The 21,735-nt window shown below is 47.1% G+C and overlaps 2 protein-coding genes across 2 annotated transcripts; both read right to left on the minus strand.

Annotated features, from left to right (window-relative positions):
- Positions 1 to 138: 138 nt before the first annotated feature.
- Positions 139 to 10,692, minus strand: VPS26A (VPS26 retromer complex component A). Its single transcript, XM_088525520.1, has 9 exons — positions 10,597 to 10,692; positions 8,089 to 8,238; positions 6,424 to 6,499; positions 4,342 to 4,498; positions 3,418 to 3,582; positions 2,928 to 3,034; positions 1,834 to 1,902; positions 1,198 to 1,340; positions 139 to 456 (listed from the first exon to the last, which is right to left on the minus strand). Exons 1-9 carry the CDS (start codon positions 10,597 to 10,599, stop codon positions 343 to 345), a joined length of 984 nt encoding a protein of 327 aa, XP_088381646.1. The 5' UTR covers positions 10,600 to 10,692; the 3' UTR covers positions 139 to 342.
- Positions 10,693 to 12,465: 1,773 nt separating this feature from the next.
- Positions 12,466 to 15,116, minus strand: SRGN (serglycin). Its single transcript, XM_088524736.1, has 3 exons — positions 14,962 to 15,116; positions 13,461 to 13,608; positions 12,466 to 12,828 (listed from the first exon to the last, which is right to left on the minus strand). Exons 1-3 carry the CDS (start codon positions 15,038 to 15,040, stop codon positions 12,612 to 12,614), a joined length of 444 nt encoding a protein of 147 aa, XP_088380862.1. The 5' UTR covers positions 15,041 to 15,116; the 3' UTR covers positions 12,466 to 12,611.
- Positions 15,117 to 21,735: the final 6,619 nt, after the last annotated feature.

The raw sequence follows: 21,735 nt of genomic DNA on the forward strand, positions 1-21,735 counted from the left end.
CAATACAAGTGGTCAGCAAAATCAAATATACAAGCCTACCATACATGGAAATAACTCGATTAAAGCCTATGCATATCCAAGTGCATTACATCATCAAATAAAAGTAAATGTGCAGTATAAAATAGTAGCTTAAGAAAGTTCCAGTGTTTGAGAAAGCACTTTATTTTAAATGTATATACATACTTGAATGTTTAACTGAAGAATATTTTAGTAGTATGGCAAATGCAGCACTGCAAGATGAAGGAAGACAGTTGTAATGGGAATTTTGGCCTTCGTTTCCCACAGGCTGCTGCCATCTTTAACCTGCTGAAGCACTGCAAGAGTTTTTCACCTCATACCAGTTCACATTTCAGGTTGCTCAGCAGATGCTTGTGATTCTGGCGATTCAAATCGCTGGTGAAAGTTTGTTCGTTGTTTCCGCAGTTTCTCGGGAGCTTTTCTCCACAAAATTATTTCCTATTGAGAAAGTAAACGCTTGACTGAACCATTCACCACTTTGCTAACATCATCAAGTATCACTGTGATAAGACTCTCCTAAGCAAAGGATTTTGAAAAACTCTACATTGCTCCTGTATTGCACTGTTCTGTAATTAGGGTAGAAGCAAGAGACAGGCCTCAGCAGACACCTCCCAGGCTATTCTAAGCCCTACTTTGACTGCATAAAGGGTTCAACCAGTTGTTGTTCCTCCTTTCCTACTAGATTTGAAGCCTGCAATAGCCTTATTATCCTCCAGGCTCCTTGTTTTCCACTTTAAACTATATTACCCTGTCTATTCTTTAGAAGGAAGCCTCTGACCTACATAGCTTCATTCCAGTGACCCTTTTCATATCGTTCCTTTCTTCTGCAAGCCCTCAACTGCTGAATTTCAGTCAAGTTTCTTAATCTTTTGTATAATTTTGCAGTTTTGAACCCAAGTTATTCCTACAAAAGGGAAATCTGTAATGGTTTAAAAAAAAAAAAGGGGGGGGGGGGGCAAGCATTGCATCTGCAGCTCATTTTAGACAAATAAATTTGAGTATTGAGTGTTCACACTAAAAAATTCCTTTATGGCTGCATTTTCTGCACAGCTGACAATACACCAGACAAAAATACTAGAGCTATACACAGAACGGGTCGTTTTTCATGTGTCAAATATTCAAAGCAGCCTGTTTAACAGTCCAGGTAACTTATTGCAACAAGATTGCTAGAGACCATACCTGTTGTTTGAAGTATCGTCTGTCTTCTTCATCCACAAGCACTAGATTTAAGAAGTACCTCACTGAAAACTTTTTGTTTACATCCCTCATTGTAGGAGTTGGGTCATAGCCTGCTAAGAACAGTCTTATAGGAATTGATTCACCTTGGAAGAAAGAGTTTAAAAATCAGTTCCTGAAAACAGGGTGTCATTAAACAGTCTCCGAAGCTATTCCAACATAGTGGTAAAACACTTGCCTACAGAGGCAAGTGTGAAGCCAAAGATGGAAGCAGGGCAACCAGGCACAACCAAAGGGCCAGTGCCCAGGACTCTATGTACAAGCAAGTGCAGCACAATGGAGTTAAAATGAAGCACACACAGAATTTGCATGGTAAATAGGGACAAGTCATTAGGATCAAGTGAAATGCTTTTAGTCAATGAAAATATCTGCTTTGAATATGAAAAAAAAAAATCCACCCTCATTTCAGCAGCCTAAGGAGAAGGAGTTTCGCCAAGAAAAACTTATCAAAATCAACTCCTTCAGGAGGGGTAGGGGGAGAAAGGAGGTGGTGCGAAGGGGAAGGAAGGGAACAGAAAGTTTTAACCTAAAGTGCTCCCTCTTTAGAACCAAAGCGTTATTTACCAAAAAGTTATTTACCTTTAACTGGTGCACCGTCCATTATTTCATACTTTGCAATGGTTTCAGTCTCTGTTGTGGTACTGGGCCCTGGTCAAACAAGTTTTTACTTTGAGAACACACACTTCCTTTTTAAATACATTTACAAGGCAATTTTTATCACAGCAATCTCTACATTGCAGCATTCAAATGGCAGGATACTGCATTTTTTTCTTGCCTCTAAGTCATCAAAGCAAGAAAAACACCAGACCAGTTACACACAGATGGCACAAAGTCATCCCATGAGCAGTGTCTGCTTCTTGCTCCCTCCTCCCCACACTGAGGGGGAAGAGGCAGCAGCTCATGTTTCCAGGGATCCCTGTCTACAAAGGCTTTGGATAAGGGGCAAGCGCACAGGGTAACCCCTCTCAGGCGTGTTCAGAAGGCAGTGCTACTTACTTTGACACTCCTAGTCAATGATCAGACTGGAAATTTAAAGATCCAGCAAAAGTAGCACCTTTTCCAGAGCCACCTTTCTTCAGGCCTTAGGATGGTTAAGTTGTAGGGCCCAATTTATCCAGAAGCAGCAGCAGCACAAGCAGCTTTTTGTCCTTCCTCTGTGACTACAGAGGTTTTCTTACTCTCCACATAAACAGCTCACTATGGCCCCAGGCACTGACAAAGAAGCCATGAGCCACCTCCCTGGCTGCAGGGTGTGCAAGCCTGACCAGGCTGTTGTTGCTTCAAAGCTTCTGATATTTTCATCAAAATTAACCAAGTGACATATTTCCAGAGTGTGAAAGGGGGCTTCACCAAGCCCCTTTGCCAGGTTCTCAGAGGTGAAGGGTTTTTCCACAACACATTTAACACCCTCCTTGTTTTTTTTAATCCATCAAGGCTGCTTAAACTCTTGCATATTTACACCCGAGTTCAATTTGCAATGAGTCACATTTATCAGGTAGCTAGCCCAGAATGTGAGCTATCAAGTGTGATTGCTGATGCCACAAACATCAGTGAGGAGAAAGCACATAAGGATCACTCCAGCCAAAATGGGGACTTTTGGCCTCGTTCACTTGGTTTGTCTGAGCTCAACTGACATAGAAGCTGCCATCTCCCTTGAACTTTATTTCTCTTACCAATTCCAGTAATCTCCTTTTTGATCAGCTGCAGCTCCATGTGCTGAATTTTTATTCTCACTAAGAGGAAGTAAATTTTTCCAACAATCACATCCTTTAAGTGATACCTTTAAGAGAACAGAACAGGGTTTTCATTAACAAAGAAAAACACCACTTTTACACCCTCTTGAAAGTTACATGGGCAGTTATCTGCCTGTTAATTACTCAGAGCTTACTTCCAAGATAAGCATCTCAGCCAGACCAGTTAGCATCTTTCCCTTGCCATTTGAAATCAAGTCTTAAAAAATTGTTGCTGACATTCTTTTTAGTACTGAGAGCAGAAGTATTTCTCAAAGGCGGCCACTGTACAATTACAGCTCAGTATCACTTTAAATTATGCTTTACATTTCTCAATATCTCTGGGTATCGGGTTGCTCGACAAACATTCAGTAATCTATATTCTTCTCTTCAGATATTTACTTAGATGTCTTTTGCTCCAAATTACACTTACTTGGATTTATTGTATTCAAACTCTATGTGCAGGCAGTCCTCAATGCCTACTTCCATTTTAATTGAGTTGTTCACATCTGGGTAGGTAGCAAGCTGGTGAACTATGAGCTCATACTCCTTTACCAGGTCTGTCAGCCGTCTTACTATTGTTGCTTTTAGGAAATACCTAGGAAAAACCACCAAAGTGGCAAGAATTATTCAGAATTACATCAGCAAAGGGGTCCTTGTTCCAAGACACAGGTGCTCTTTGAAAGAACATTCTCTCTTAAGAGAACATTCTTTCCTTAAGAAAGGAATATGACAAAAATCCACATAACGTGGTTGTGCCTTGACTGGAAGTCACACTAGTCAGTAACTATTAGCCAAAGGACAAAATAAAACCCACACGCACTGGGGGGTCACTGCTTCTATTGCCCACCCAAACTAATGGCCATAAATACCTGTCACTTTGCCCTGTCACTGCTGTTTCTCTTGCACTGGTGCAAGTCACTGCAACACAACTGCTTTTACAGAAAGTCCCATTAGCACTGTGCATTCAACAGAGCACAACACTGCACAGTGTGGGAATTCCTGCATGATCATGATTTAAGGATGAATAAGACGACAGATTTCTCTCTGAAGCCATAATCAAGGTCCCACGGAGTAGCTTAGCATTTTAAAATGAGGTACAAGGTAGCTTTCAGCATCGAATTCTCAGGCTGCCATTTGTACATTTCAACAGTTCTGTTTTGATGTTTTTAAGTTCACAAAAGCCCATCAGGCACTACTGTTCTCACAACAGTTTTACTCTCAGGATAGCAGTGAAATTGCACCCCTGCTCCCCACTTTTTTTTCCCCCCTACCCCAGGGCAGGGAGGAATAAGGAGCTAAATTAGAAATGCTAAACATTAGAATTTGCTTAAGGGAGCACTTGAGAGTTACAAACCTCAGTCTGACGTTGGCACCAATGTATGACTCGTATGGCTTCTCAACCTGCATGAATTCAAAGTCATAGCTTCTGCTCTGGGTCAGTTCTCCAGGTAAGGCCAGTTCTTTTACTAAGTTTACAAATTCATGGGTGTTACTTTTGTCACTGAAGAGCTCTAAAAATAAGTGGACAGAAAGCATGTTTCAGCAGTTTAGCAAACACAACCTTCTCTATTTTGGCAGGAGCAAGCAGAAAAGGAGAAAGGAAGCAACTACTTCCAAAACAAATTGACAGATACATGTTAGAAAGCTTTATCCACTTCTTTAAAGTTACCTTAAACTTCAACAACCTACAGTAAGTATTTCTAAAATACCACATGCAAGGCAAAGAACAATTATTTAAAGCTTTACTAGCATATGCTTTTTATGCCAGTCCAGCTAACAAAGTATTTCTTGCCTGCAGCACTGCCTGGTTCAGCATTTCTTTTGCAGAGATTGAAGCATTCCAGAAAAGAGCAAGTGAACTGAACACATCCTCAACCTCAGGTTATCATTGCAGACTTGCTAGAAACAGACGTTTTAACTATTTACTGTTTATTTTCCAAAATGACTACAAAGACACTAAGCTGCACTTTATTTGCTATGACAGGTGTTTAAATAAATGTTTTTTGCAGGTCAAAGGAAGTTGCATTCTGAAAAGGACAACTTAGGTTTAAAGCAAGTTTGTGACATGCAGCTAGATCTAGGCTCCAAGCAGGGCAGAGACAGTATTGGGATGTTTTTGTATTACTAGATGAATTCAATTCAATAGAGGGTGCAAGAAAACATGAACACGTAGGAAGAGCAGTGACTAAGATAAGTCACTTCCCCATAACAAGTCCTTGAGAAATTTTAAACTTTTAGAACTATAGAAAGATGCCTAGAAACAAACAAAAAAAATCAATACGTCAGTTGAAACTTGTCTAGCAAATAAAAATCCATGCATCAGAGCCGATTAAAAACAACTGGCAAAGTTAGAGGACAGCAAACACTGAAGCTGACATAACACAGCTTTATTACACTGCTCTCAAAGTGCCTCATTCCCATCACACTGCTGCTTTATTCTGGGGGTTTGCTTTTACATCACCACTGACCACAGTCTCAAAGCATCAAGTAGCACATTTCAGAAATTAGTCACGCCTGCTGTGTAACAGTTCACAGAAAGGCTACTGGAGCCCAGGGGCTGAACAAAAATAGAAAATTTATGAAAACTCAATGTATGAGGCTAAAATTTGAAGACTAATTTCAGAGTGGGACATCAATGCACATAGCTCTCTAACAAAAAAAAAAAGAGGGAATTTTAGCATGAGCTTAAGGACACTAAAGGATTAGATGAAGTGGCAAGAAGAGATTAGATATGATAAAGCTATCCAAATCTGGCTGGGTCTTGAAGAAACAGGTATTTATGTGAATGCAACATAATCTTGTTAGAGAGAGCAGTGATCTTCTGAAGTTTCAATCCCATTATATGTCACTAATATGTCACTATGCTTTATAAAACCAGCCACCACAGAATTATTTCCAGAAAAATCTCACTGCTCCATCTTTTTTTCTATGCCTTTTTTGTCCAGGTCGAGAACTAAACGCCAAAACTGAGACCTGACAAAATATGTACAGCTGATATTTTGGGTTAAAATCTCAAATGCAGATGAAAAGAGAGGCAGAAAACAAACAGTAGTTTGATTCTCAGTTTTCATATCAGGGCCATTCATTTATAGTTCTTGTCAGGGGTGTTTTAACTTAAAAATGAGTAGTCTGAAATGCATGAAGCAAAAGCCATGTTTATCATGGCCACATTTAGTTCTCTGAGCCCCTGGAAAACTTCAGCTTCGCAGCCAGCCTCAAGCAGACACAATGCTCTTCATCCCAGTCCTCTCTCCCCTTACTGTTCTGACTGGCACAAAGCACTATCACCCACGTTAAACTAGGGAGGCAATACTTCCCCTGGCACTTATCGTTCACTAACCTGATCAGGCTGATGAGCCAGACTGCTGCTAGTCACAAATGCAAAGATTCATAAATTACACCTATCTAACACCCGTTTTATAGCTTCCAAACTCACCAATTTGTCCTACAAATTCAATTCTAATTCCTTGGTGCTCTAGCCTCTTCCCATGCTGCCTAAAGGAGATGTTCACCTACCAAAGAGAGAAAAAAAAAAAAAAAAAACACACACACAAACAAAAAGTTAGTTTTAAACACCATTACTTTACAAAATGATCTTAAAGAGAAAATACATCATTAAAACATGTCCGTTAAAAATGTCCTGGGCTTGAAGGCAAACAAATCAAACAGTTGATGATGAAATTAAGGATCACCCACCAAGTAAACTATGCAAGAAAGATCTAGTTATCCACATGTCTAATTTGGATAACCAGTTTTGAAATTCCCAGGTCCCACAAATGAAAGTCTAAGCCAGAGCTTCTGCAGAGTTCACACAAGCCACCCATGACTCTTAACCACCCTGGAAGGCTGAAATCTTCAAAACGTTTCCCAAGAGTCTCATTAGGATTTAGATATCTAAAAAACAGTGGTCACAAAATGTGTTCCTTTCATGCTTAGTGAATTTAAACCCCTTCCTCAGCAAAACTTTTAGAAAAGTCAAAGCAAAAAAACAACAGACAAACAAACCTACTATCAAGACCTTCATACCCTTATATCAGTGACATCCAAGTGCAAGTAAAGCACATGGACAAATTGTCTTTACGATGGAAAGAAGAAATGTAGAGGGAGAGGAAGGCCCCAGCAAGTTACAAGTCTTCCAGACCTCCTGATCCAGTTGTGATTGTTAGTCAGAACTCCTCAAGCACTTCTCAGGAGCCCCTGAGAGAATCAAGAAGTCCTTAGACCAGTGAACATGAGAGCTGGTTCCTCTGTTCCCCAAGTTTGCCACATATCTCGTGAGAGTTTCACATCCCTGAAGGGATCTTTCAAGAGGATCAGGCTCCTAATATGGAAAGACATCTGAACAGCAGGAAGAGGCCCAGCAGCAACAGATCAATTAAGAATTAAGTAGGTATTTAGAAGTCAATCCCAGAGGCAAACAACTGGATTGAGCTTCTAGGAGAAAAAGTGAATTAGAACACTCAATGCACAACTATTGTAAAATCAGAGAAATCACACGGAATTCTCAGATGCAATACTGAAAGGTGAGGAATCCTTCTGGCAATCTTAGCTTCCCCCCCACCCCAAAAAGAAAACCTACTATGGACTGGACAACCAGCTGAACTTCAATACATTGCTCCTCTGATGCAATTCCAGAAATGGCCTCAGAACATGAGGCAAAAGACTTGGCTTCAGGATACGCAAAACAATTCAGCTGCATCAGCCAGTAATTACTGTTACGTGTGAGATATTGTGGATTTGGGAGCTTAAGGGGAAGAGCGGAGTGGAAGAGAGGAGGAGACTCAGTTGGAAATAGTTTTATTTTCAAAACCAATGACAAGACTGCACAAACAGTTTCTCCATCAACACAAGATAACTAGGGACAAATCAGCAGCAAACAACCACTGAAAAGTCTCAGTTTTGTCAGTTTTCTCAGTAACTTCTTCCAACAGAGGCTGGAAAGACCAGATACGGGAAAGGTTTTTTTCCCCCTCCTCTGATTAGCAACATGAGCTGTGATTCCAGTTCCAGCTGTTGCCTCTATCAATTATCATGTTTTAACGTATTCACACACCAAAATCCGCACAGCAACTCAGAGTTATTCAGGAAAAAAAAAAATTACCTTTCCAGAAACAGACTCGCCATCATAGAAGAGATAGTGCTTTTCTATTTTACCATCTTCTGTTTTGATCTCGGCTGGTTTTCGTGTTTCAGCATCATTAAGGACAACATCAATCTCACAGACAGGACCAAAAAAGCCTCCAAGGAAACTCTGAAATAAGAACAACTGGGTTAATTACTAACAGTAAACATTCCATATTTTAACATGTGTTACTTATTCACAGCTGTACACTCTAAGTTGGGAAACAGTCTTGTAGTGGATGTACAGGCTTTTTTAAGTAGAAAAGAGCCTGTGTTAAAGACCCAAGAAATATCACGATTATTTCGGAAATTTGTTCATCTAGAAAATAACTGAAATAGGAGCAGTAACAAGGAGAAGCTGCTCGTACAAAATACAATGTTTATAATAAGCATGCAGTGTAAGTACTGTTACTACAATTTTATTAAGATACTACTAAAATAAACACTATCACTGTTGTAAACACAACTTTGGCTCTTGCCACTGCAAGATCTCTCCTCGTGTTTACTATTAAATCATTGATTTCACTTTCAAATGTGAATCACTTAGCCATACTTAAAAAAAAATGCTAACAAATAGATTCCATCAGGTTTAAGAACCATCAGGTTAAGATGTTATGAAAAAAACACTCACTGTTTCATATCCACTGTAATTTACTGCATAAAAAGCAGTAAAAAGAAGGAATAAAGAAGCAAATTAGGATGCTTTAATCTGAGGAGAAAAAAAAAAAAAAAAGGCAGCCCAGCTAATGGGGAATTTAACAACAGGTCTATAAAACTCCTCTGCGTGGAGAGGGTAAATGAGGAACATTTGTCTGCTGGCTCTGCTAGGAAGCTCTCAGGCCACAATATATCAGGACCTAGAGCAGTGCTGTGAAGTATTAAATGTTCACTCTGGCCTAACACAACAGGCCTTTGCTAGGCATGAGCATCTGCCCAGTATCAAATACAAGAGGCTAAAAGATCATCCCTTGACCTTGCACAAGCATTTCTTGGAAGAAACTGGAAAACATGCTAGCAGCTTTATGGGAACTCAACAAGATTAGTACAAAGGCCTCATTTTTTTTTCCCCAGCTTAATCCATTAATCTTCTTTGATGTACTAAAGCAGACAACACTTTGGTAACTCACCAACTCCTTTTTGGAGAAATCACAAGTTAGTTTTCAGTGAACTTTGCAGATTTAATATCAAGAACTCAGGTCATAAGAACATGTTCAAAACATTTTGGGGAGCTGAAAGTGCAGTCCTAAGTGTGTGTGTGTGTGTGTGGGGGGGGGGGAGTATCTAGTACAAAGTTTGATTATGTGAATGTTACTGCCCCAGAAACACGAATATTGGGGAACTGTTTTGCTCAAGTCCAGCAAAGGAATTGTGCAATTTTGAGCTATGAAACAGCACTTCAAGCAAGACTAAACTGACGGCGCACTCGTTCAGATAGCGAATGTCCATAGTTCAGTCCCTGAAGATACATTTAACTATATAAGTGAAACCTGTATTAGTTACATGTATTCCACAGTCTCAGAGAAAAGCAATAACAGTCCAGAGGGAGGTTAAGCCTAAGACTAGAGGGTCCTCCAAGCCTTTGCCAAGAACACATTTGCATTCTTTGCTTAGACAAGCTTCTGTTTTGCACACTAGCCCTGATCTTGATTTGCAGCTCCTGGGAGAAGGGGAAATAGAAAACTTCAAGCATTCCCAGTCTTCCGGCTGTTGCACAGATTGCTTTGGGCATGCCCTTACCCTTTTTTTCCTTGGAAAACCTGCACTAATTTTCCAGCTAAGCCTCGTACCCGCTCGCCACACCAGGGCTCAGGGCGCTTGCTGCTAATCCTGCTCACGCTCCAGCTGCACTCGGGGGGCACAGGTCTGCTGGCAGCTCACAAACGGCTCTGAAATCCCAGCTGCAGCCCTCGGAAAACCCTCTGCGTGCCCAACCACGATGCGCACGCTTCAACAACTCACGGTGCATTGATCCAGCCGACTCTCCGCGTTAAAAAAGGAGGAGAAAAAGCTCTATGCCGTGCATTAGGCACTTTATCTCGTCAGATCTGCTAGGGACGCAGCGCGGCCGCTGTCTCGACAGCGCAGCGGGATTAACAACCGCGGTCATCGTGAGGACCGCCGTCTCACAGGGACCGCCCGAGCGCCCAGCGCTCCCACGGGGATTTTTTTTTTTTCTCCCACAGAAAAGAGCTGCGCAGCGCGGGCAGGAGCCGCGTGACGCAGCCCGGGAGCGAACGGGGAGGCCACGCGGCGCCGGGCGGAGGGGGAAGGACACGACACGCGTCGCGGAGGGACGAGCGGCGGCCAGTACCCGTCGCGGAGGGACGAGCGGCGGCCACAGGTGGCGGGGGGAAAGAGGCGGCGCCGCCCGGGCCCGATCGCCGCCTCAGGGCCGCGCGTGGCGGTTGGTGGCGGTTAATGGGGGGAGGGGGGGCGCTGCCCAACGGCCGTTGGGGCTCGCGGCGGGGGGAAGGGGGGGGGGTCTCACCATGGCCGGGGCCCAGGCGGCGGCGGTGGCAGCAGCGGTGGCGGCGGCTCCGGCCCGCGCCCCTGGTCATGTGACCCCCGCGCGGCCGCGCCACGCCCCCCCCCGCGCGCCACGTGACCGCGCCCTCCGCGTCCGCTCGGGGCCGGCCCGGGGGCGGGCGGGGTCAGAGCGCGGAGCGCGGCGGGGGGGGGGGGAGGGGGCGCGGAGCGGCGCATGCGCGCGGCGGGGGGCGGGGCGGCGCCGCGGCGGCCGTTGCGTTTTGTGTGAGGGGAAACGCGCGGCGACAGCGCGGCCGTGAGGGGCTGGGGGAACCGTGTGGGCTTCCCAGCGGTAAAATACCGTAACCCTGAGACCTGCTTGAGCTAAACCGCCAGGAAACTGTCTGCCCCCCAGTTACTTCTGTCCAAGTCACGCTCATTCTGTATTTATCGTAGGCGGGATAGAAATACGTGTTCGAAATAAATCACTCGAGAGCTTTGCACGAAAGTATCTCGTTTTGAAACCATTCCTCAGTAAAAATCGCCTTTTCCCTTTTTTTTTTTCTCCTTGGCAAACACGTTGTCATTTCTTCACACCTTTGCACACAGTGAGCAGAGCGTAGGGATTAATGTCCCTAATACATGGACCGAGGCACCAAGGAAAATCTTATTTCCAGATATCACCTTCCAGGTTAGCAGAGGAAAGGCAGGACGGCCAAAATGCCCCTTTTTTTTGAGTTGCCGGTCTGTAGTTTGGCCGTCAGAGGGCAATATTAGGTGGTGCTCAGCACTGGCTTGCCTGCTCAGCAGCCACCGGTTTCAATTCTGCAATCTGCACATTAAATCTGAGCTGGAAAAGCACTTAAAAGTAAGCTCATTTGCAAGCACATGATTCCGTCTGTTGACTTAGGGGGGTTGGTGGTGGTGGTTTGGTTTTGCCTTGGGTTTTGTCTTTTGCACATTTTAGGGTGCGGATGTCGCTGCAGGTAACCAGAAGTGCTCAGTGGCGTCCGGCCTGTGCCCTTTCCCAGAGCTGTATTTTTGTTGGTGCCGCCAAATGCAGCATTTACCCCCCTGGATACAACAACATTTGTGTGTTTCCCCCTGGGAAAACTGATCCGGACAATCAGCGGGAATTTCCCGCTGGCAATCAGCGGGCTTTGGGGATGTTCTCATGTCAGACCACAACCCTTTCCGCACGTCCTGTCAGTTAAGCGCTCTGTGTCTCAAGGGGCCCACGACACACACAGCTTCAAGTGCTTGGTCTAATGCTCAAGAAGAAAAAAAAAGTTTAATTTAGATTTAGATTTTAATAGGATTACAGCTGGGTAGATACAGACATCACGGAAAAATCCATTCAGTGATTTGACAGGTAGTTGCACTTGCTCCTTGGCCACTCTTAACGTTAAAAGTCACAAGGAGAGGATGAAGAAGGAGGTTGTGGTTTTTGACTTGCATTATCTTGTAACTTCCGTTAAGATAACACGGCTAAAACAGCGTGCAAGCCACACTGGCCCTAACAACGAGACCCGCTCTTACACTTGTAACAGGAAATAATGTCTATAGTGCCAGAACAGTTCACAACATTTAGTGCTTTTTAAGGAAATAATCTGAGGAAAGGCGGGTGAAAGGCAAATGTTTGGGTTATTTTTTGCCGTATTTACTTGGTTTGTGTTGATGTGCAGCTGATTTCTATTAAATAAACATTTTCGTTTTATTACCACTGAGTGATTTGTTTGTTTGTTTTTGCCAGCTGTAATATTTATGCCAACAAGATTACGGCAGATCTTTTAAAATCCCATTTCCCCCCCTCCATTTGGATGGCTACCGTGCAATTCAAAAGCAAAGAGCGAGTTGGGATTGAATACAGGTTTTTAGAGAATAAAAGCAGTAGAGATGTAAGGCAGCCTTTATTGGTTTAGAGCTCATATAAAACCGTTTTGTCCTGAGAGTAATCGCTTTTGGTCATACACCGGAGGAGACACGCCAGAGGTGAGGAAGGTCACAATCTTTCTGCTAAGGGCCAAGTTTCCTCCCCTACAGAATCAAATTCTCCTCTGTGAGCTTCCGCTTCAGCTTGCTTTTCTGCTGGCCCACCAAGAAGTCGTGAAACTTCATGCTGGGGTAATCGGTGCCGAAGTCGGCCCCTGAGCCGGACCCCTCCTGCTCCGCTTCAGCCGCGTCCTCGAACCCAGAGCTGGAGTCCTCTTCCGAAAGCGGAAATATACGGGCCAGCTCCTGGTAGTCCTTCATCCTGAAACACGGAGCCGCAGCGTTTACAGCAAAGCTTAGCGTGGGGGTGTTCACCCGTGCTGCAGCCGCCCGCCTCGGGAAAAGTGTCTTTACAAACGAACAGAAACCAAACACAGCGGCGGTAGCGGAGCTGTGGGCACTGGAGGCAATTTAGGGGGAATATCGGTGGGAAGGGCGCCTCAGGACTAAGCAGCCTTGGCAAGGGGCGTGAGGATCTGCTCACGTAACACATCGTGACGATTTGCTGCTGCTGGTTAGCTCCCCTCACCGGATGGATGCAAGGGAAAGCTTGAGATGGGCTCATTGCCTCAAAGCCTGAAACAGCAGCATCCAAGCCACAAATTTAACGGCATGTGGACTTCTCTCCACTGCAGAGAAGAGGAAACGGCGTTTCCCCTTTCCACCTGCGTGCAGAGGAGAGCCCAACTCCTCCTGAAGGGGAGCCCAAACAGCACCACGTAATGCCGCTGTCACGCTTCTGTTTCTACATCGTTTTTGCAGTGAACCCACTGGAGCCTCTCAAAGGATATTTTCAGCTCCATCTCGCTAGTGGCAAACGTTTCACCGCCTGAGTCGACTCTGGAGCCTCAGCTACACGCGTACGGACCGCGAAGATGCAACGCCGGGACTTACAGAGAGGGATCGGCCATGGGCGGCAGCACGCGGTTCGCTCCTCCTTGGGGCATGTAGAACCAGGGCCCCTTCTCCTCGATGCAGTTGGCAACCCAGGTGTCCGGCCGGCACCTCACGCGCTTGTACCTGGCCTTCTGCAGCGGCGCGCCTGTGCGGAGCAGCGAGCGCCGCGTTACGCCGCGAGCCGAGCGCCGCCGCCTCTGCCGCGAGCGGAGCGCCACGCGCTTGGGCCGACGGCCCCAGCGCTCCAAGCGCCCCGAGGGCGGGTTTGGGGCGGCGGATTCGCGCTGCCAGGGCGCTTCCCGATCCAGCCCGGGGAAAGCCGGCGGCTCATGTGTTTGCCAGCTGCTTCTCCAGAGCGTAGGAAACCGGCACTTTCATTCCTGGTTCCCCCTTGCCCCTCAGGTGCCTCCTCAGGACTGTTGCTGAGGAGGAGATTTTCAGAAAGTACCAAAAGGAGAAAATGATGATCAGAAAATAAGGATAACAACAACAGTGCTTCATCCTTCCGTTCGGGCTTGTTTAATTAACATATTCTTGGCCTCCTGGCACCTTCTCTTCCTTTTGACACTTTTATCTATTTTTTCTCAGTTCCTTGGGCATATCTTTCTGTAATTACATCTCTCTCTCGCCCTATATATTACCATCATGTACAAGATGACTTTCAGCCACCTCCTACTCGCTTCTGTAAGGGCGAGCATCACTTCATTCTCCTTTTATAACAAAATTCCCTTTTCGTGTTTTTTCTCTGCTTTAGTATTAGTAAGAGGGCTTTTCTTTCCCCCACAAAAGTGGCAAAAATGGACTAGTGCAGCAGAATAATTTACAAATAAATTGAGGTGCAAAATGCAGGCCCTCAGCTCTCAGAGGTGAGCCACAGAGGAGAGAGAGTGAGAGATACCTATCACTTTTCTAGCTCTGTTTGAGGACGATTTGTGCTATACGTGCTTGAGAAATGGTTATCTCTCGCAAGAAACAAATCCACAGAGCACATATCATCATGAATCAACATTTCCTTTGGGTGACTTGAGCACTGTGTGTCGCAATTTTTTTTTTTGTGCCGTACAGAATCAAGCGTTTAGTTTCCTAATTGATTTCCTTTTCCTCCCTCAGAAAATGGGGAGGGTTACAGCATGCGAGCTGTTACATACTTCGTCCAAAACCAGATTAGTGAATAACAGGTACATAAATGAGATGCTGCGAAACAGCTAACTGAATCAAAAAGACGCTCAACTAATTTCAGCAACTTTTTGTATGAAGCCTTTCACCCATAGATGCCGGCTGAGGGACAGCGAAGTGGTCCCACTCGCAGAAGACGTCTTTTCTTATACCCCCCTCACAATGTTAGCAAAACGTTTTTTTGTTTTAGAAGCAGATTTCGTCACTGCTACAAGAAGGTCCATATCAAGTATTTTCCCCGAAATCCAGGGGCTGCTCCCTTGGCCTATACCGCGTAGCCCAGAAAGAGGATTACGGCGAGAACAACCGCTCCCCGTTTTACCTTGTGCCGTGTATCCCACAAAGACGATTACGCAGAGCGCCACGAAAATCCTCCCGTTGCACCGGGTCGGGAGCTGCATCTCGGCCCGCGTCGCCAGCCTTCGCGCACCGCAAATGCAGCGAGGCCAGGAGCCCGGCGCCTAGAAAAGGTTTCCAAAACCTCAGACCCGGCCCATAGCCTGCGTCACAGCTTCCTGCTTGACTCATACAAGGCATCTACAGAAAAGCCCCGGCGCCGCCGTCTCAGATTCTGCCCGAGGACGCAGGTGACCCTCGACCCGAGCAGCGGTGGCCAGGGCGATGCCAGGGGCACGTGCAGCCCCATTCCTGCCCTTTCCTCGGAGAGAAACCGCTCTGCGTCGTGTCCCACCTTCCTGCCCGCTGTGGCAGCTCAAGGGAGGGTTGAAACCTGCTGTTTGAGCCCTGCAGTGGCCCCCGATGGGAGACATAAGTTATTTCAGGAATCGCACACCGGTGGCTTGCTCTTCTATTGCTTTTTTTTTTCTTTTTTGAAGGTGGTAACTTAGAATATCCAAGCAAAAATGAACACAGGTGTTAATTCGGACTGGAAATCCCGGCACCGTTGGGATCACTCACACCAGTAAAGGGAAAGTGGGGAAAAAAAACAGCTAAGAGAGAGGAGTCCTTCCCCTCCGCAGCCAGGTAGCAGGGCAACCACGCGGGTTTGTGGCCTGCCCGACTGTCCAGCTGATCTCTTAGGCACTTGCACGTCAGCCCCAGGCATCTGTGTGACAGGGCAGCACTCGGGGTGAGCAGATTAACGGGGCTGGAGCTAGAACAGGAGGTCCAAGGATCCGGGAGTACCCACCTTTCCCCCCCACGGCGCTGGTGCTGCAAGCACGCGAGAGCTGACACTGTGGATATATTTACCTTACTTTATACCTTGTGCTTATCTCTTAGTTTAGTTTAAACCAGCTAGCCTTGAGTTTTGGTAAGAAGCAACTACTCAAAACAACGTCCCTGCATTTGTTTTGTGTTTAGTTGCTGAATCAATCGGGTTAACGATGCGTGGGCCTGATGCGCGGGCCTGATGCGCCACCAGCAGCCCTGATGATTTCCATAAAATTCTGCCCTTCCCAACTGCAGGGTCCCCTTCCTGCCTGCGGGTCACGCAGAGGAGGGATTTCTGGTGCTCGCAGCTCCCTTCAACCCCCCGTGCAGGGCCCGAGAGCAGAGGAGGATTCGCACCTCGGCAGTGACCACATTCAGCAGCTTCTTTTACAGCCCATTTTCTACTTCCTATTTTTAGTGTGAGCTGTTTTTTTTCCCTCTCTCTTAGGTGGTGCTCAACATCAATAGGAAACCAAGCGAACGCGTGCGGCAAGTTTGCTCATGGCTGGTCACAGCAATCGCTCCTACGGCAGCACCGCTGATTTTCCACTGGTCACGGGCAAACAGCGGGGGGTGAAGTCGAGCACAGAGCTCATCCACGTTTCCAGAGCTCATCCACGTTTCCAGCACGAGCAAATAACCGCAAGTGCACGTGCACGCAGCCCTCCACCTCCTTCATTCTGCAGTAGTTCTTTGCTTTTCCCTCCCTGACACTGGCCGTCCTGGGGCACCGACAGCAGAGCCCTTGTGTGACACAGCAAGAGCAGTTCCCGAAACGCGGAGGGATGCGGAGGGGCATCCCGGCGGCGCCTGCCCTGCTGGGTGCCGGCAGGCGGTGGGGACGTGCAGCGTTGTCTGCCAGCACGCGGAATAACAGCTCTGTTACGTTCTTCTGTGTCGGCGGAAATGAGATTGCCTGTTTTACAATTAACAACCCATCGGGCGACCAAAGCACATTTTCCATTCTTCCACTCGGCGGGGTAACTTGTTTTTAAACAAGTAGGCCAGAAAGCAGGGGCGAGTGCGGATTTTCAGCCCAGGGTACCATGCTGAAGGGGTATTCCCAGCCATTTTAAAGCAGGAGCATCTTCCTCCCCCAAATAACGGGGTTTTGGCCCCAAAGCCTGTGCTGGAGAGGCTCGGCAGGGCTTGTGCTGCCCCACGGCCTCGTCTGCAGGAGCCCAGCTGCCGGCTGTGCCACAAGCTGCTTCGGGGTGGGTAATTCCTGACAGTAAAACGAAGCCGCCATGGAGGGAGTCACCATGCCTGGATCAGTCTGGAGATCTGGTACCTCTGAGGAACCGTTGAGAGGATTCACTGGTCTCACGTTCCTCACCCTTTCGCGTGAATGTCCCACTTCCCACCAAGCGCTCCTACCCGCTAAGCATTTCCTGCGAGCCCTGCACCGAGGCCCTGCCATTATTTTCAAATCACATGGAAAGCTGATTAAGAGCTTTGCATTTTTCTACGGCATTAATTTTGGAGGAAGGAGGGAGAGAAAGATTTGTCTCAGCACTGGGTGCCTGACCCCTCACACAGCTGCTCGGGACCCTGCTGTACACCTGAAAAATCCAGAAGCAGCCACTAAGCAGGAGAAAAGTCACGTGTGGAAAGATAAAGAGCTGCCCAGTGACACCTCAGAGCAACAGTTAGTGATTGCAGGGTTTGAGCTGTGCCCGTGGAGCCCGCACGTGGCCCCGGGCTGGGGAGCCTTATCGGGACGGGCTCCTATCAGGAGCCCCGCACGGCTGTGATAAAGGAGCTTCCCATTCACAACTGCTGGGAAAGCAGATAAACCCCAACTGCTGCTGGGCGCTCTGCGGTGCCCTGGAGAACGTTGTGCTAAGGACCAAGCTGGGAGAAGAGAGCAAAGCGGGGCAAAAAATGAGGAGGAGGGGAGGAAAAAAAGGCAATGCAGAGAGCAAAAGGGAAAGGGGGACGATGCCTGAATAGCAGCCGGTCGGACACGAAGAGCGCGCAAGCAAAACGCTGGGGTTTGCGCCAGCGGCAGCGCTCGGTGCCGCGGATTTGGCTCACCCAGGGGCTTTGTGCACCTGCCTCTGGCGGAGGGTGAGCCAGGAGCTGTGGACGTGCTGGAGCCGAGCCCGTGGGCCGGCTTTGGCACAGCGCCGCGCGCGCCTCCATCTGCGGAAAGCATCGCGCCTGCCCGCGGAGATAGGGGCTCCATCGCGCGGGGCGTCGCCAAGGCTGCCCGCAGCGCGGGGCGATCTGCGCCGGCGGCATCGCGCAGGAGAGGCGCTCCCTGCCGCTTCCCACGGCCACGCGGCGCCGCGGCCAGAGGCTTCCCGGGAACGCCACGGCCGAGTCGAGCGCGGACGGCGCCTTGCGGGAAGCTGCCAACGGGCACCGTGTCTGTGCCAAAGCCGCTAGCTACGACGCGGGGCCGTCCTTCAGCAAGGAGGCACGGCGCAAATTCTCCTGGTTATTTCTCCAGGGGAATAAGGGTAGAGACAAAACCCCATCAGTGCCCCCCATCTTCCTCACCGCTCCCTCCCATCACACGTACACCTTATAAATCAATAAATACCAATAAATCTCAATAAATCAAGCAGATCTTTTTCTCCCATGGGTTAATTAACCACGTGTTTGGTAGAAAATTCCTGTAGAAAATCCTGGACGGATTGCTTCACACCACAAATGAGAGGATACCGTGTTGCAGGAAAATGGAATATGGACTGAGAAAATAAAAATAGTTTGCGTGGAAATTTCAGAGGGGACCTGTTAGCACCTACCTGCTGCCGCCTCCTGCTCACATGAGCTCCTGGGGACAATTGCATTTGGTTAATGAGCTGCATGTTGAAAAGGTGTCTAAAATAGCTGGGATCAGCTTCATCATAGGCGTAAAAAAGGGGATTCAAGATTAACATCAAGACAGAGGCAGATTTCAGTTACTCTGATAGCATCAGCTGTGTTCTATTGAAAGGACCGATACAGTTTTCCGGAGACAAAACGGGGGCCTTGCGCTGCATCAAAATCCTCCCTGTGACACCCCCGCATCACTGACTGCCACCACAGCAGCCAGTGCTGCTCACAGCAGCAACGAGTTTCTAAGAAAACTAAGAGTGTTTTGACCATGTCATATGTCAAAACTGCAAGCACTGGAGATTTCAAACAACACGTACGAAACCCAGGAACGACTAACGCTCTCCTAACTCGAGGCACCGCATTGTTATCAGCATCTCCTCTCTGAGAGAAACACTCAGTCCCACCAACACGTTCCGTCCTGAAGGGAGGTTGCTTGTTTGCAAATACCCAGGGTTTAGTATTCGCACCGTTGAAGGGCCTCTCTAGCGCATTGCTCAGCTCCTTGGCTTGAAAGACACCATGATCCAGTGTTTGGGAAGGAGGAGATCAGGCAAATAATTCTAGTTAGAATTTTTTGTACACCTAACTGCAAAAAAAAAAAAAAAAAAAAAATCTAGAAAATATCAACCAAATTGAAAAATTAGAAAGTGCCAACAAATGCTCTGGAAAGAGTTCCAGGGAAGCATGTAAAAAGCAGCTTTCAAACCAAATTTAAGATCTGCAGCAGTCATTTCGTCTAACGTGGCCCAAGCTGTTGCAATCAAAGAGGAAAGAGAGTTGACAAATGTCTCCAACCACAAACGCACGCGCCCGATTTTAACGTAACAGCCTTTGGTTCTGCAAGGCCTGTGACGTGCCAGCTATGGGAGCAACCTGCCCCGAGAAGCGGCCTTATTTCAGCATGTTTTATAATTAGCAATTCCACGGAAAACCTCAAGCTGAGATTGATCATCCCCCTTTTCTGACAGATGCCCGAGTAAAGCTGATCTTCCCTCTTTCAGTGCTGAGTAGAAAAACCCCGTGAGCAAACCCGTCATACCCAAACCCATGAGCGAATGAGACCCGTCGTGTTTCCCGTTTTCTGGTAATTCATGGAGACCCTGGCCAACGTCCGGGGAGCAGAGGGGAAGGGTGGGCACGCTGGGCGCAGCGCGCTCCGATACGCGCTGGCGTTTCCCTGCGGCACACGGGAACGGGCCCGGAGGTGGCCCAGAGCACGGAACAGAGCCTTGCACCCCACGAGGCTCCTGCTGCCACAGAGAGGCACCTTTGGTCTCCGTCCTGTGAGCAAAGCACCACCTGCCTCCTGCTGAACCCCTTTAACACCTCCTTATTAGCCTGGGTAAGACCTAAGCTTTCCATTAAACTGGTTTTAACCAAAATTGCGTAACTACCTCTCATCCGGGATCCCAACATCTTTCTGGAGAACATCACGTGCTGGTTGAACAAGGGAGCTGGGGTTATGGCCTGCAAGTCCAGCAGATCCCACCCTTGGTACGAATCCTGCGCCGCCGTGGGCTTCTCGTGAACCTCCCTGCTTTGTGCAGGGGAAAGGAAAAAACAACACCTTGCAGAACAGCAGAAAGCAGTTTCGAGTGGTAGAAAATTTGAGGTACAAGAAGGAATAAAAATGCAGGTTAAATGGAGTTCACGGGAGTCTAATCTTTAATTAGGCTTTGAAATAAGTGCCTGACCTCACACATACTTTGCAGCCGAAACTCAACATTCCCAAAGGGAGCTTTGCTGCCTAATCCAGCAAGTGCCCTCCTCCTCCCACCTCACTCCAATATCCAATATATTCCTTTCTACCAACCCCTTGAGCAAATGGGAAGTATTCAAACAGCTCCCCTTAAAAACCAGGCTTGCCTGGAAAGACCCACAAGAAGCATCATGCCGGGTGCTGGCCCGGGGTCTTGGGTAGGAAATGCACGTTGTTCATCTGAGTATGCTGCTGAGCATTTGTCAGGAGAGGTGAGGAACTGGCATTGCTGGTTTCTGCAATCTCCCTTGAATTTAAGGGACCAACCTGCAAACACACAGGGCCAAAGAAATAAATATAAGTTTAAAAAACGACCAAGAGTGGGATACGTATTGTCTGCTCAGCAGCTCGGCAGTTGATACGAAGGATTCAAGATACTGACCAAGAGTAAAAAAAGTATTTTTTTATTGTACTTACATTACATTGCCCCTATTTGAGTCTCTAGTCTAGACCTAGTTCTTCCTTTCTTCTGGGCTTTTACTGGGATTTGGGTGAATACAAGCAAAAAGGGCTAGTAAGAAGGAGAGGTAATAAGGGGCCAACTGCTTGCTAAGGGGGAGATGTAGCCCTGTACTTGGCTCAGCTTTGCCTGCCCTGCAAATAACTTTTAATTCTTTTTTCTTAAGTGTTTGAAGGATATGACAGGAGCTCTTTGTAGAAAGATAAAATACAGAACAGAAATTTGTCTGTATGATTGTGGGTTAGCACACCATCTATTCACACACGTCTCACATTACTTGTAATTGAGGGAAGGATGCTAAGTCTGACGAGCCAATCATTGCCTTAAAACAGTTTGCTCAAAGGCTCTCGAGGGTGGAATAGAGTATGTGAGGAAAGAAAAAAGAGCATCGCCTTCTTCCATTCAAATATAGAAATAAAAGTTATTAAAAATAACCTTAATTTTCAAATGAACAGCACACAGTTGCTTTAAACGAGATCACAAATCGCAGTGCACGGAGACTTATCTCGCTGAGAAACAGCTGCCAGCCCTATCTTCAGGACGCAGGAAAAGCCAAGCGAAGGGGCTGATACCGCGGAGACGAGCAGCCTCTCACCGCGGGCTGGCTGCAGCGGAGGCGACGCGCTCACGCACGCGCTCGCTCCCCGACCCGGACGCTCCAGTCTGGGTTTTGCTACCTGACATTTCCAGAACGTGTTTCTTGGCCCGTGCGGCTGTCGGTGGAAGTCTGCTGGTTCCACAAGGAATTCTGCAAACCTGAGGTTTTTACTGCCTGTATTAATCATACTTGCTTTCTTGCTTGTGCACGCTCGTCGCTCCAAACATTATTTCCCCCTGGTTTTCATGACTGTTCCTGAAGAATCCAACTGCTTCACTAT

This window comes from Tinamus guttatus, unplaced genomic scaffold, assembly GCF_059628265.1.
Source record: "Tinamus guttatus ecotype Peru unplaced genomic scaffold, ASM5962826v1 Tinamus_guttatus_pri_ptg000023l, whole genome shotgun sequence".
Classification (NCBI taxonomy): Eukaryota; Metazoa; Chordata; class Aves; order Tinamiformes; family Tinamidae; genus Tinamus; species Tinamus guttatus.

Excerpts from the sequence above, each read along its gene's own strand:
- VPS26A (XM_088525520.1), bottom strand. Across the intron at positions 3,035-3,417 it reads TTTGAATACAATAAATCCAA|GTATCACTTAAAGGATGTGA; the intron begins GTAAGTGTAATT and ends GTTCTCTTAAAG. Across the intron at positions 457-1,197 it reads GACGATACTTCAAACAACAG|GAAATAATTTTGTGGAGAAA; the intron begins GTATGGTCTCTA and ends CTTTCTCAATAG.
- SRGN (XM_088524736.1), bottom strand. The coding sequence starts at position 15,040 with ATGCAGCTCCCGACCCGGTGCAACGGGAGGATTTTCGTGGCGCTCTGC. Across the intron at positions 13,609-14,961 it reads TGTGGGATACACGGCACAAG|GCGCGCCGCTGCAGAAGGCC; the intron begins GTAAAACGGGGA and ends TGCTCCGCACAG. Across the intron at positions 12,829-13,460 it reads CCCATGGCCGATCCCTCTCT|GATGAAGGACTACCAGGAGC; the intron begins GTAAGTCCCGGC and ends TCCGTGTTTCAG.